We start from the raw sequence: 14486 nt of genomic DNA, 5'->3' as shown, positions 1-14486 counted from the left end.
TTTACCGTCAAGGGCATGCAGCGCTTTGAATACAGAATCGAGGGTCGTAGGCGCGGGGCCGAGATGCCGAGGGGACTATCCGGAGCTATGCCTAAATAGGTAATTAGCCGAATCAAAACAAACGCAACGGCAACGAACCTTTGACTCTTCAACTGTATCAACTAAACAAAAGATGGCCTATTAAAGAGTAACCTTTGCGTCCAAACTTGGAGACATGATGAAGGAGAAGGGAGTTTTGGGGCCGTTGGCTGGAATTGAGTCAGTTCTTTGCATATTGAGCTCATGAGAGACCTCGCTAGCGAGCATATTTTGGTATTGACGCGAGGGCAAACTCAGAGGTTTATACTGACGGAACCATAATCCATTTCCTTATTGGCTCTGAACGTCATGATCGGTAGATATCACAACTATTCTGCGACTCCTAAAGTCAATCAGCCAGCCAAGGGCTCAAATCCGCCAACAACCGACACCTCTCTCCCCGTCCATCTTCCCACCTATCCCCATCAACGACCTTTAACACAGCCTCCAGCGGCGGACTGCCAGCATCCCCAGGCGCATAGCTGGTAATATTCAAACTCACCATCCCATCAAACGAAGACACCTTACCAACCGGTACACCGCCAGTCATATTGGCATTCAACATACTCGCAACGCCCCTCCCACCCTCCTTCCACTGCGCCCACACCGTCGCGTTTCCTCCAGCCTCGCCACCAAGAACCAACCCCTCCCCGCGCGTGATAAACTGCCCCCAAGCATTCTGCAACCCCAGTCGCAAAGGTGTCGTGACCGCCGTCCCAGGCGTATCCACCGGCGCAAGCAACACATCAACAGCCGACCCGGAACCAATATCAACGCCGTGGTACGCCGGCGGAACACTATACTGATACCGCCACGCTCTCGCCCCATCCTTGGCGGCGTACGCGTTCGCGAGCCAGTGCGAGGGACACACGAACGTCGCTTCAGCATAGAAGTTGTTAGCGACCTGCTGCCAGCCCGTAGCGTAGTCTGACACCGTCGTCGCGTACGGTGGTTCGAGACCGTTGGTGCTGAAGCCTGGGTCCGTGTTGTTCGCATCCCTTGAGTTGGCCGTCAAGAATGCCTCGTGCTTCTGCGCGTACGTCGCGAGGACTTCCGTTACGTTACCCCCCGACAGCGCGGGGTAGTTGCTCTGCAGGAACGAGACAAAGTGTGCCTGGGTGGTAATATTCTGCCAGGTAAAATACGGTCCTTCATCCGCGACGTTGCTGGTGAGGACCCGCCGCCCGTTGACGCCGGCTTTCCCCTGAGACAACTCCTGCGTGAGGGTGTCGCTGATGAGTTTGCCGTCGATGACGGGCCGCCATTCCCATTGGCCGTAGCGGCCTTGGGTGCTTACCCAGTCGCTTGCATTCTGAAGCGTGAGGGAGTCTGCTTTCTGGAGGCAGGAGAGAAGGGATGAGGATGTAGCATTTGCAGAGCAGCCTATACGCTCTGCTAGGCTTTTGTATGCTCTCGTTGGTCTATCGCCGTCGTGTTTTCTGTTGTGACGCGTCAGTTCTTGCTTTACACATAGACCTCAATAAGGGTGAAGGGGGTCACTCACGGCAGAGTAGTCAAGTACGGACTGCTCGCAATAACACCATCAAACAACCCAACAGCCACATCACTTGCGGCCAACAACAACGCCCCTCCCGCGCCAGCAGACTGTCCCGCGACCGTCACCCTCCTCGGATCCCCTCCAAACTTGCCCACATGCGTCTTCACCCACCTCAACGCGTGGACCATGTCCCACAACCCAGCATTGGCGACCCCGCCGCCTTCCATAAGCTCCTCCGACGAAAGGAACCCGAACGCGCCCAGACGGTACTGTATCACGACCGCCACATAGCTGTTATTATTCGTCACAATTTGCGAAGAAAAGTCAAACGAGGACGCCGAGTCGAGGTTATACCCGCCGCCGTGGATCCATACCACCACGGGGAGAGGTTTCGGCAGGGCCGTGGCGCCGGCTGGGGCAAAGACGTTGAGGAAGAGACAGTCTTCGTCGCCGGCGAAGGCGAAATTCTGGAGGGCGGCTTCTTCGGCTGCTGTTTTGGGGTATCGGAGGGAGCGGCGGGCCCATGGGCATCGCGGCGGGTTTGCTGTGGCTGGGGTGACGGTGTCGTTGGATGTGTTTGTGCCGCTGGATGTTGGGTCTTGAGGGAGTTTCCAGCGGAGGTCGCCTGTTGGAGGGGCTGCGTAGCGGATTCTGGGGTGAGGTTAGATCGTGAAGGAAGTTGTTGTTTGAGAGGGCTTGTTTGAGAGGGCTTACCCTCTGAATATGTTGAGGTTCAAGGTCGAGTTGAATGTTCCTTGGTATTTGGCATATTTCAGGTCGACTATCGGACCGTCCGCGGCCGAAGCTACGGTTGCCAATAGAGGCACGGCAATGTGGAAGAGTGAATGGACTCTCATTGTCGTAGCTACCCCGATGAGTCTGGACTAGGTAGCGACTGAATAGCCTAATGATGTGTGCCTCGAGTGAAATATCGCCACCTCAGAGGACCATGGGACGATACGAAAGCGACGCAAAAAAGGCGACCACAGCTACAGAAAGACCTGCCTAGCGAGAGAGTTCATTGAAGTTTTACCCCGACTACGGCGTACGGACATCGGCGCCTTCGGGTGAATGAATCCATGATGATGGACGTGGGGAACACGCAATAGAGTTTGAGTAGCTCATCAAACGCACTACAACCCCGGCCAGGATGTGAATAACTCAATTCCGCCCGACTCATGCGTTTGCCAGTCCCTTTTTTCCGCCTTACTTTTTGTATCCGTAGGGCAGGGGAAGAGAACGGTCCGGCAATTGGTTCTTACACTACTTTAGTTATGTGCCTTGAAGCATGGGCTGCTCCGGATATGGACCTCGGAAGGTCAGAGGCTTGTTGTTATACCAAACCTTTGCCACGCATATCGTTGTCAATTGTATAAAGTTTATAATTATGAGAGATCGTCGTCTTGGTATTGCTTGAGGCAGTCGACGTCTTTGCAGCTCGGCGAGTATCCGTATGGATTTGAAACAGCTACTTGTAGCCTTCAGTGCTCTCCACCTGTTGAGAGAACACTCAAGGATTGCAGTGTTTCTAACAACACCGTAATGCGCAAAGACATCACGAGGATCGGAAGCAGCCAGATGCTCAAGAGCGATGAACAATCGTCACGTGCAAGACGCAGAAAGCGATGAGTTGATATGCAAGTAAATGAATGATGCTAGATTATCCGTGTAAAAGACTTAATGACCCATGACAATCCCTTCCAACCCTGTCAGCATATCCTGTGTCTATGATACCGCAACTCCATGCTCAGTGCCAAGTGTGTCCGTGTATCCATATTCCCGACCCCAAGTATCCTTACTTTCCATGCATACCATTGCAAAGGGTGCTGGTTGTTGAGCGTCTGATAACACTCACGCAGCTCAATGATCGTAACCCCGAGGAAGTCTACGAACTGTCACCGGGCGAAGAGGGAATAGGCTGAGGTCGTCCCTGGCTCGCGCTCTTGCGGGTATCAAACATCCTCGACACCCGGTTCTGGTGCAACGTATGCGCCGTCTCGTGGATCTTGTTCAAATCGTAGTGACGGATCATGAAGCTCGCGAAGAAGGCAATCATCGCCAACGAGACGTACACGCCGTGCACGCCCTTGAAGCCGAACGCATACGACTCCAAGACGGCATCCTTGAACGTGCCGTCTGCTAGGCCCTTGATGACGAGAAGATACTCCTCGGCGCGCTGAGCGATATCCTGCGCGATACCCTTGCGCTCAAGCTTCATAGCCATGACGTTCTGGAACGTGGTGGAACCAACGTTGACGCCGATGGCGCAGCCCAACATGCGCAGGAAGAGGTACATGGCCGCGGCGTGACCCGAGTTCTCGGGCTCGACGATGGCACCCGTGACGAAAGTCTGGGCGTTGAGGACGAAGCCGTGGCCGATACCGCCAATGGCGAGGGTGACGATGTGAACGGGCAAGGAGGTGTCCACGTCCCAGTAGATGAGGAGACCGGAGGCGATCGACATCAGGGCCCAGCCGATCCAGATGGACCAGCGGTACGCGTTGAAACGGGAGACGAGGATGCCGGAGATGATGGAGCCCGGGAGGAGGAGAAGGGTGACGGGAAGCATGGCTACGCCAGCCATGGTAGGGCTGTACTGCGAGACGGAGAGGAAGTAAAAGGGGATGTAGTACAGCTGGCCATAAAGCTACGAGGGGTTAGCGAATGATCATCGGAGGCGTGTTTGTGCGATGTACGTACAATGAAACCCTGAAGAAGGCCGAGGACGTAAACCGTGATGGCGCTACGGTCGGTGAAGAGAATCTTCTTCAAGAACGGGTATCTCGCGTAGCTGTGCTCGTAAAACAGAGTCACTGTCAAACCGGCAGCGCCGATGAAGACAGGCACCAAGGTCTGCGCGCTGCGCCAGGGGAAGTCGTTGCCGCCCCAGGAAATACCAACAAGGAATGTCACCATGGAGCCGATGAACAAGAAACCTCCAAGCCAGTCGACACGCTTGAGCTTCTCGCTGAAAGTTGCCGTGGGAGGCTTCAAGGTCAAGAGGATAGGGATGGCGAGCAGGGAGTAGCCACAGATGGGGAAGTTCAGGTAGAAGATCCATCTCCAGGTAGTGTGCTCGGCAACAGCACCGCCGATGATGGGGCCGGTAAGGGAGCCGATAGCCCACGCCATCTGACTGAAGATGGTGTCAGTTATGATTCCGCACGCAGGGGTAGATCATCACTCACATGATTCCGTAGTACTTGGGGCGATGGCGGAGTGGCACAATGTCGGTAAAGACAACCAAGCTGAGCACATACATGCCGCCGGCACCAATACCCTGAATAACACGACCTCCGAGAAGCAGCCCGATACCGTTTGACACGCAGCAAAGGATAGTTCCAACAGTGAAGAAAACCAAGCTGCCAATCAGAATGATGGGACGGCCAAAGATGTCACTCAGGGAGGCCAAGAAAGGCATTGCGACCGCGCAAGATATTAGGTAGGATGTGCCAACCCAGAAAGCCTGCGTAGATGTTCCCCCAATATCTTGGATGATGGACTGCGCAAGAGAAGCATGTGAGCATCAAGCTACCAAAACATCGTCGCTACCAAGGCCGACTTACACTCAAAGACGTGACAATCACGTTCGCATCCAAGGCAATCACGAACGACATGATGGATAACGTCGTGATGATGACCATCTGGTGCTTGGAAGGTTTCCATTCTGGTATGCTGTCCGACTCGTCGACGAGCATGGGATCGGAGATTCCTCGCTGGTCATGTTCCTTCGGCTCCTTGAGGGCGGTATACGAAGCGGCGGCCGGATCGTACGCCGTCGAAGAGTAAGACGACGTCGAGAGGACGCTCTCATGTTGCTGTCGGTAAGCCATCTTGGGCAATCGTGCTCAAGACCAATGCCGCACGAAACTTGCAAAGAATATCGAGAGAATTTACAAGCTGAAGACACAGGGAGCATAGAAACGAGAACTGCAGGTGCTCGCCCTTCTTTAGTATCTTGGGAAGCACATGCCCTGTCGGTGCTTGCTTCGCATCTCAGGGTGGCAACCAAGCTCGAGGCCCGGCTTGCCGTGCGCTGGCATATGCATCTCACATTGGCGAGGTACATACCGGCTTACGCCCCACCGCAGACTGCAGAATCTTGAGCCTCAAAGAGTATCACAGTTCGGGCCATAAAGGGCAGTCGGGTCCTCGGGGGCGAGTAGCTAGCCAACGTTGCCGGGCTGCGAGCCTGCTTGCTTGCAGCTCGGTGAGTGCTTTGCTGTCGTCCGCACTCATCTCTCGATTGTTTCATTGGTTGATGCCGCGCGGATCAGTGCGGAACAACATTCTTTGATACCATATCGACAGTCCAGGGCTGGACTGATATGAAAGGCGGTAGCTTTGGGTGTCTGGAGACGTACCGCCGATTCTGGCATAGGCAATCACAGAGTTTGAAATCCTGGTCCCAAGGCCTCGGACTCAGGCCACTGAGCGTTTGGTAGGATCCTGCAAATCGGGTCGCTCAGGAGTTCTGATAAGATTGAGCTGATATCTTCACGAAATAACCGTTGACAGGCTATTCTCACATCAGCTGTGGCCAGTATTGTGTGTGAACTTCCTCGTGTGTCTGTTCAAGTGCTGACAGCGACGCCAGCACGCCTTTCTCGACAAGCATGGTGCTTCTTCGGTAGCATGACGGCCATCCTGACGCTTGCTATCCTTTTCAGGCCAGCGGGTGTAAGCACGACACTGGAATTGAGCACCGGGATGCGACCTCAAAAAGCTGGACGGGGCTAGCCCGGGTAGAGACGTCGTACCCGTACCCGACAGACGGGACCCGTGCGTGCCTCGTTGGTGCATGGTGGTTTTAAGCTATCAAGTGGCGGTGCTTCATCGCGAACTGTCTTATGGGAAAGTCGGCCTAGACTATTGTTCTTCTGTCTCCGATATCAGACGATCGGGCCGGGATCTCGAACAGACAGTCTTGGAACTTCCCAGCCGGATGGGATTACCGGCAAAAGTGAGAACTGATGGCATGTGCCCTTTCATCGAACTTAGCTTGGGCCATGGACGGTGGGTGACTGAGGAGAGCGGGCGGTCGCTTCCGTGCGCTTATTCAATGATAACGTGGCTGTCTACAAGATATGTTTTCTGGGTAGATGCGGGTAAGTCGTACAAAGCAAGGTTGTTGAGGGTGCTTGGATCTGTTGGTTGGTAAGTATTGTTAGCGGGCGCTTGTCAAGCGGAAGAGGCGGTCAGATTGGAAGTTGACGTGCTGCCCAATTCTTCCATTCAAGCTAAGGCTCGCTTCGTCCACTTCTGGCTACTCGCAAATGTGTTTGCTGACTGTGGATGCCCGACCATGTCGTCTCACGTCACTGACAATCAGAAACGAAACACAGCCACTGATACTGCTTGAGCGAGAGGATCCTGCAGAGACTCTTCCTTTCCCCAGTCGCTAATTGCTCGAGCGCGCGCGGCAACATGCACCATTAGCCTCCGATAGCCACACGTACGATGTTGATCTGATGTTCGGGCGCCCGGTCACTAGTCGAGGTTTAGCGCTGTCAGAGGCGGGCTTTATACTCGACTGACACTGCACGACTGCTGACCACTGGGTGGGAGAGCTATGGTCTACTTCGTGCCGTGGCATAGATTGTTTTGATGACTGAAAATATCTCACAGCACCAATGCATTGATTTGAATACGTTGGTGAAATGAACTGGGGGCCTAATCAACAATCTTCATGGGTGGAAAGCCGTTGAACAGAAGCTCGTGGTCACGGACAAAGATGAATCCAGGGCCGGTGCGCAAAGCTTGGCGAAAGACATCATCAGATGAAAAGCAACGCCATGCCAGTGCGTGCAGACAGGTTTCATTGCGGATCGAGGTGAGTGTCAATGGGGCCGGCGGGTGCGAGGCGCAGTCTGGTCTTTACTGCAGTCGCTGAATGGCGATGGAAATGCAGGTATGTTCATTCAAGGTAGGTAGGAAAGCAGCCGAACACTACGCGGCAGAGTTCTCAACTCTAGCCGAACCATTCTTCTCTCCTTCCGAGGCTGAGTTGGTCCAGTGGCGGAATTGTCGTGCCGGTAGCCTCAACTCAAACATGCGATCAATTTCAGCCGGCGTTCGTCCCTTCATCTCGGGTACCAGGAAGAAGGCAATGACAAGCCCGAGGGCACAAAGACCAGCAAACACGAAACCGGTCTTGGCTTTAAGGTTGCCTTTGTCGGGGTTGAAGATGTATGGCAACACAAATCCGAAGATGGAGTTGTTTGCTCCCGCGGTAAACCAGCCGATAGCTTGGGCTTTGGACCGTAAGTGCAGCGCTGAGGTTTCGGCACCGACAACGTGTGAGGCAGGCCAAACTCCCAGACCCGCCACAATGACCACCGCTATCAGTGTCATGGATGTGTACCTGTTGCAGTCAGTTAAGGCGGTGTTCACGACCACGAGGCTATCGTCAACGTACCATGGTATAACTGGACCCGACCAGCAGCCCGCAATTCCCATGGCGGTCCAGATTATGGACAAAAGGGATAGCGTGCTTAGAATGAGCCGCCTACGTCCTATCCTCGAGAGAACCCATACGCTCATGATGTTGGCAATCAAACCGCAGACGAGGCCGAGTATAAGAACGATGACGCTTAGGTTGGCTTTCATGCCAACGACTTGCACAAAGTAACTCGACTTTGATAGCAACGTCAGACCGAATATGTTTGGCAATGAGTTGGAGAACATGATGATCAAGGTGCGCCTAAGGTTGACACCGCGGAATGAGTCGACATAGGTCGCATTGGTCAGTCGCCTTTCATGCTCGATGTTGCGGCGGATGGTGTCGAGAGTGTCCTCAGGGTCGGCACCAGTGGGATCCAGCTTCAGTTGAGCCCTGTGAGCCTGGGAATTCTTGTTCCTCCGAATGAGATATGTTGGGCTTTCGGGAATCAAGAATGCCATCAACAATGGAAGAGCAGAAAATGGCCATTGTGATGCAAAGCAAATGGTGTACCCGTTCGCCAGATTGAGGCATGCGAAGATGACAGCGGCACCAGTCAACTGGCCAAGCAGCGTGAAGATGGGGAAAAAGGCCAGGAGCGGTCCTCTGAGATTTGGCGGTAGGATCTCCGACATGTACGTCTGGGAAGTCGTCATGACCATGCCAATGGCCCCTCCTTGGAAGCCTTTGCCAGCGAGGAAGATGATTCGCCGGGTATGGATATCGGGAGAGAGGTTGGAGACGAAGCAAACAGCAACCCCAATGGCTGACAGAAAGGATCCCAATGCAAGCGACGCTCGACGACCATATCTGTCTTGGAATACACCTCCAATCAAAGAGCCAATCATGGAGCAGCCTGGGCTGACGAAATTCCAGAGACCGAGCCAGAGTGAAGGCAGAATCCACTTTCCATTAAGCTGTTGACCAAAGTCATGCCTGGAAAGGTTTTGTTAGCCAGACATTTCGATGCCAAGGGCAGAGAGCCTCGAGGGGTGAAGAAACATACTGAAAGCTGGGCATTGCTGAAACTGTGCCAACAATCACATAGTCGTAGCCGTACATCAGGATGGCGGAAGTCATGCCGATACAATAGAGAACGACGCGACGCCACTTCTTGATTGACTGCCACAGAGTAAGGTGGCCATGTTGGTTGGTTTCTGGTTCCGAATTATTCGTACTTGCTATGCTGGTCACGGCGTTCAAGCGGCCGACGTTCACGGACTTGACACTCATGTTGTACAAATCGTCAGTGGCATATCTCGTTGGCGGACCCGAGCGATTAGGTGAGGCTTCGACGGTTTCTCGGGGCTTTGTGAGGTGCTTGTGATAGCTTGTCTTTAGTCCAAGGACTGCCGACAATGAAATAGGTGTTGGAGTAGACGGGAAGCGCATCTAGAAGGTGAGGGAGCGACAGCATTTTCATTCAAGAAAGGAGCACGCTTGTTGCGCCCACGACGGTGGCCGAATACAAGCTAGGCTGGCATTCTAAGCCGCTTCCAGATCTTGGCGACTCTGCTAGGTGTGATCCGCATGTGTCCAAGACATTTCCAGGTTGCATTGCACCACCGCCAAGAGCATGTATTTGCAACTCAGAGTCTGTGGCGGGGAAAGTTCCTTTGGTGGATGGTGAGGACTGTCCAATGATTTGGGGTGGACGAAATTGGCATGCTGGCACCCGCGTCGTTGAGAGAGGGGGGAGTTTCTTCTTTCGCCTGCGACACGCAGAATGCCGATGTGGAAATAGAAACGATCCGGGGCGAACCGGCCAGCTGACGACGAGGGAACAGTCCTCTAGCCACCATCCAGCAGGTCGTTTGCAGGTTGCGTTTACCTCGGCTTACGGTTGACGAGGTCGAGAGAGGGTGTTCAATATTGCTGGCTTGTATGGGCTAGCCGTCCATTGTTTGCTTGAGTGCGAAGCTTTGCGCCAAATGATCCGGCTCATTTAGAGTTGAACATTGGCATTTGGGCCTTTTGTTCTCCTCGCGAATCTCGCGACGGCGCGTCTAAGTTCGAATCCGTACATGGCGGATCCGCGTAGCGCAAGTTGGACGCTTCCCCGTATTGTAGGCGCCCATGATCCATTGGCGATCTGCGTCAGGCACTTATCAATCGATCTGGTCCCTACGAAGTAGACGAGGAAGATTTGCACAGCAAAGTTGTCGAGGCGTTCTCGATGATCCTCTGCCGCAGGCCTAGCTCAAGACATCTTCAAACGCATTCGAAATCAGTACGCTGAAGCGATCAGCCTTCTAAGCGATAAGAAAACGGGTTTGATCTTCAGGGTGGGTTTGAAAATAGTAGAACGTTCGGCCGATAGCATGGGAGATCCATGCCTTCTGCTACAGATCGATTGAGAATTTGCAAGAGGTGGTCCTGTTCAGGAAAGATTCGAGTGCTCTTCCATCCCTGCAGCACACCCTCTTAAACGAGATACTACGGTATCAGGCCAAAGTTTAACCCCCTTGTCAGGTACCGGTGGGGATGGCCCGTGCCTGCCTTCCATGGGCAATTCGACCAATCAGAAGCCACCATTTTAGCACAGGCCCACTAATTAGCCTAGCCTAACTTTTTTACTAATTACGAATTCTTCTTCCTATATATTACTTACCTACTTACTTATTTTATTTTTAATAAATTATTATAAATATAGTACGGTTAGTAAGTAGTATAATAAAGTACCTTACTAAGGCCGATTATTAATAAATTCGTATATTATATATTAATATAAAATTTATATAAGTTTAAATAATTAAATTAATTAGATTTATAAAAAACTAGGTCCGTATAGTTATAAAGGCCTCGTTAGTAATAATTATACTACGTTCTAGCTATTTATAAATTATAATTTTATAATAAAAAGAGGCCCTTATTAAATATATTACTTTTTTTAAAAACGGCTACTAAGCCTCTTTTTTATTATTTTTAATTATACTCTTTTTTTTCTAATTTAATACTTACGTAATATAAATAGCTTTATATTAGCTTAGGTTTTATTATTATATTACTTATTATAAGCCCCTTATATTCGAGGCTAACTAAATTAAGCATCTTATTTAGGCCTAAGAGTACCTTTATTAAATTATTAAAAACTAATAAAAAGTTTTACAAATAAACGAAATATAAGTTACGGGCAGTTATTATTATAAGTTCTATATTACTTATTACTATAGTAAGGAATAGGACTTAACATATATTATTAAAAAGTATTAACGTAAGCGGGGTTAAATATTTTAGGGATATTTCTCTAGGGATTAGAAGGGACTAAGTATTTTTTAAAAAAAGGATTAGGGTAATATATATATTAATACTTATTAAAAATATATTATACTAATTATTAATAGTTAGATTTATTTTTATTAATAAATATATAATAATAACTTTATTTTAATATAAAACGGCGCCCTAGTATATAATATAGAATTAACTTAATAAGAGCTTAATAACTATAGCGTTTATTTAATATTTTAATTACTTTTTTTTACCTAACTTTAACTTTATTAAAACGTATTAAAATTAAATAAAGGATTATATATAAGAGCTTATAGGTATATAAAAAAAACCCTTATATAATATATTATAATAATAGGTTAAAAAGGCCTAGGATACCTTTTTAAAAGACTTTTTATACTCGCTATTAAGTATAATACTTATGCGTTACTAAGTAATAATTAATACTAACGGAATATATATTAAATACTAATTTAGCTATAGAAATTAATTAAGATCTAATAATTATTGATTATATTAGCTATTTAGTACTAACGATCTAACTAGTGCGTTGACCCTTGTCTGTGGATCGGTACCGAGCTAGGGGATTAAACTTACCCCTATAGACCAAGTACGTCCGTTAGGATGGAGGCGAGTCCACTTGAGCGGGCTATCATGCAGGTGGGCGGCGTGCCAGTCCTCAGGGATGTACGAAGTATGATGCGGGGGGGCCGTCACGGCGTAAGGACGGGGAATGACTTCCGGGCCCGTCGCCGGCTGTGATCACTGATGGTGAGGTTTTACCTCCGACCCCAAAGCGCATACGATGCCGTGCGTGCGTGGAGGTGAGGTTGTGCTCCAAGAAGTGGAATGTGTTGGCAATGGAGGGCTGAGAGAGGCACGAGGGCGATTCGCCGAGATGCGAGTGGCTGCTTCAGAGGCTTAGGGGGCTGCGGCCTAGGTATGCTGCACTCAGGTTGCACTCGTTGGCACAAATTTGTTCAAGGGCAGCATCAGCGTGAGGTGGCCATGAATGCGCCAAGTCGCAAGTGCTGGTCGTGCGAAGAAGAAAAAAGCAAATATTCATTTGATGGAAAGATTGGAGGAGGACAGAGAGGAGCTGGACGGGAGCCTTAGGTTGAAGCAAAGTGGAGGTACGTACTTCCAATCAGTACCGGAGGCCGGAGAGACCTTTCCCCTTCCTTTTGTCGCTCGTCTCGGAAAGACGGGACCCAGTTGGAGAGAGACGTACCTTATCTGGAGAAAGGAAGGTGCAGCCGTGGCTCCGAGAAGATCTTGGAAATCGAAAACACGACGAAGAATGGAAGTCACGACGCGATGTTCCTGCCTTACCTACGTTTGGTAACTAAGGTAGGTTCTTTCCCTTGGAGCTCATCCCGGCGGCCATGATCGCATGGTCTGTGCGCATCGATCAGGCACGGGCCAGGAACCGTCGCGTTTTCATTGACTGTTGAGGCGGGTGGTGGATCTCGGCGGGTCCATTTCGTTGACATCACCACTGAGGGCGCGGCGATGGCGTCGGCAACGTGCTTTTCTGCATCGTCATTGCTCAACCCCTGGATCAGCGACAGCGGCCATGCAGCGTTGAACTCACCTTCCAGCCTGCCTTATCCATTCATCTTGACTACTTTGCCTCGTGTATAACTCATATCGAACTGCCCTACCTCTCATCAATCCACTCTTATCAGTGCATGCGATCTGTCTTCATTGCAATGGCGAGAGCAACCCGTTCGAGTGCTCGTTTGGCCTCGACTGTCACGAAGCCAGCAGACACCCCGAGTGCTGCCAATGGCGCAACAAAAAAGGGCCGGTCTGTGAAGCAGACTTCGTCAGACAAGGAGAATACGCCTCAACCTGAGAAGAGGAAACGGACAACAAGCAAAGCTGCAAGCTCAACACCGGCCAAGAAGGTCAAGACGGAGGATGCGGACCATACGGCGTCCCCAGATTTCGCCAACGTACCAGCCCTAACACCACTCAAGAAGGAACAAGTCAAATCCGAAAGCCCAGACACTAAAGCAAAAGTCCAAAAGTCTCCCGCAGACTTAAAGTCAAAGAAGCTCAAGGCCTACTCTCAATACGCTGACAAGTCACCCTTCCCCGACTTCCCGCACCCAACACCGGACGAGTGCAAATTGGCCCACCGCATTCTGGCCAAACTGCACGGAAAGCGAGAACGCCCTGCCGAAGTCAAGGCATCTTCAACCCGCGCCGGCTGCGGAGACTCGCCGTCGGTGCTCGATGCACTGGTCAGGACCATCCTGAGCCAGAACACGAGCGACACAAATTCCACCCGCGCCAAGAGGAGCATGGACGACGTCTACGGCGGCAGCGATGAGTGGGAGAAGATTTTCGAGGGCGGGATTCCCAAGCTGCAGGAAGCCATCAAGTGTGGGGGGCTGAGCCAAGTCAAGAGCAAGGTCATTGTTGGCATCCTCAATCAGGTCAAGGAGAAGTACGGCTCATATTCTCTCGATCATCTCTTCAATGTCAGCAATGAAGACGCGATGCAGGAGCTCATTAGCTTTCAGGGCGTCGGCCCGAAGACTGCCAGTTGTGTTCTTCTCTTTTGTCTGCAGAGGGAGTCGTTCGCAGTAGATACCCATGTGTGGAGAATCACCGGTCTCATGGGGTGGCGGCCGAAGAGCGCCTCGCGGGACGAAACCCATGCACATCTCGATGTTAGAATCCCAGATGAAGACAAGTATGGGCTACACATCCTGCTTGTCAAGCACGGCAAGGTATGCAGCGAGTGCAAAGCTGGTGGTAAGAGTGTTGGAAAATGCGAGTTGAGAAAGGCATTCCGCCATGAAAAGATCAAAAGTGAAGAAGGGGAGCCTTCCGATCCCAAAGTAGAGGCAGACTCTTGAAGGCATTTGTCATAGGTTGGTTATTCTAAACAGACATGTTTGAAATTCATTACGTGCCTACTTAGGATAAACCCTGTCCTGTTTTCCAGTACGAGTAGTAGCATCAAGGCTTTTAGCTAATCAATAAGTCAACATACCCACTTCCTGGCACCCCCCTGTTTCTGGCACCACAAAAACGATGGGATCACAACCCAACCTCCTCATTACTATTAACTATTGATCCTCAACCACACCCACTACAATACAGCTGCCAGCCTCACTAGGGCATTCAGAGTCGCTGGATTCAGCCGTGATAACCTCCTTTTCACCCGCTTCGATTTGAGCCCGATGGATATCCCTGATGTTCGCGAACTTCGTATTGGGATCG

The 14486-nt window shown here is 50.9% G+C and overlaps 4 protein-coding genes across 4 annotated transcripts; 1 reads left to right on the top strand and 3 right to left on the bottom strand.

Moving 5' to 3' along the window:
* Nucleotides 1-427: 427 nt before the first annotated feature.
* Nucleotides 428-2657, bottom strand: CTAM01_10323 (carboxylesterase; the record flags this gene model as incomplete). The annotated part of the gene is made up of 4 exons (XM_060526338.1): nucleotides 428-1517; nucleotides 1583-2227; nucleotides 2291-2455; nucleotides 2626-2657. 4 exons carry the CDS (start codon nucleotides 2655-2657, stop codon nucleotides 428-430), a joined length of 1932 nt encoding a protein of 643 aa, XP_060378934.1.
* Nucleotides 2658-3461: 804 nt separating this feature from the next.
* On the bottom strand, nucleotides 3462-5409 carry CTAM01_10322 (major facilitator superfamily transporter; the record flags this gene model as incomplete). The annotated part of the gene is made up of 4 exons (XM_060526337.1): nucleotides 3462-4223; nucleotides 4277-4712; nucleotides 4765-5078; nucleotides 5143-5409. The coding sequence occupies 4 exons, from the start codon at nucleotides 5407-5409 to the stop codon at nucleotides 3462-3464; spliced, it is 1779 nt and encodes a 592-aa protein (XP_060378933.1).
* A 2116-nt stretch (nucleotides 5410-7525) lies between these two features.
* On the bottom strand, nucleotides 7526-9251 carry CTAM01_10321 (uncharacterized protein; the record flags this gene model as incomplete). The annotated part of the gene is made up of 2 exons (XM_060526336.1): nucleotides 7526-8954; nucleotides 9025-9251. 2 exons carry the CDS (start codon nucleotides 9249-9251, stop codon nucleotides 7526-7528), a joined length of 1656 nt encoding a protein of 551 aa, XP_060378932.1.
* A 3689-nt stretch (nucleotides 9252-12940) lies between these two features.
* CTAM01_10320 (base excision DNA repair protein) lies at nucleotides 12941-14119 on the top strand (the record flags this gene model as incomplete). The annotated part of the gene is made up of 1 exon (XM_060526335.1): nucleotides 12941-14119. The coding sequence occupies one exon, from the start codon at nucleotides 12941-12943 to the stop codon at nucleotides 14117-14119; it is 1179 nt and encodes a 392-aa protein (XP_060378931.1).
* Between the last annotated feature and the right edge of the window lie 367 nt (nucleotides 14120-14486).

The sequence above is a fragment of the Colletotrichum tamarilloi genome (genome assembly GCF_030869305.1).
Source record: "Colletotrichum tamarilloi strain Tom-12 chromosome Unknown Scaffold_47.1, whole genome shotgun sequence".
NCBI lineage: Eukaryota > Fungi > Ascomycota > Sordariomycetes > Glomerellales > Glomerellaceae > Colletotrichum > Colletotrichum tamarilloi.
The sequence above is the reverse complement of the archived record's forward strand: the minus strand, read 5'-3'. Positions and strand labels throughout refer to the sequence as shown.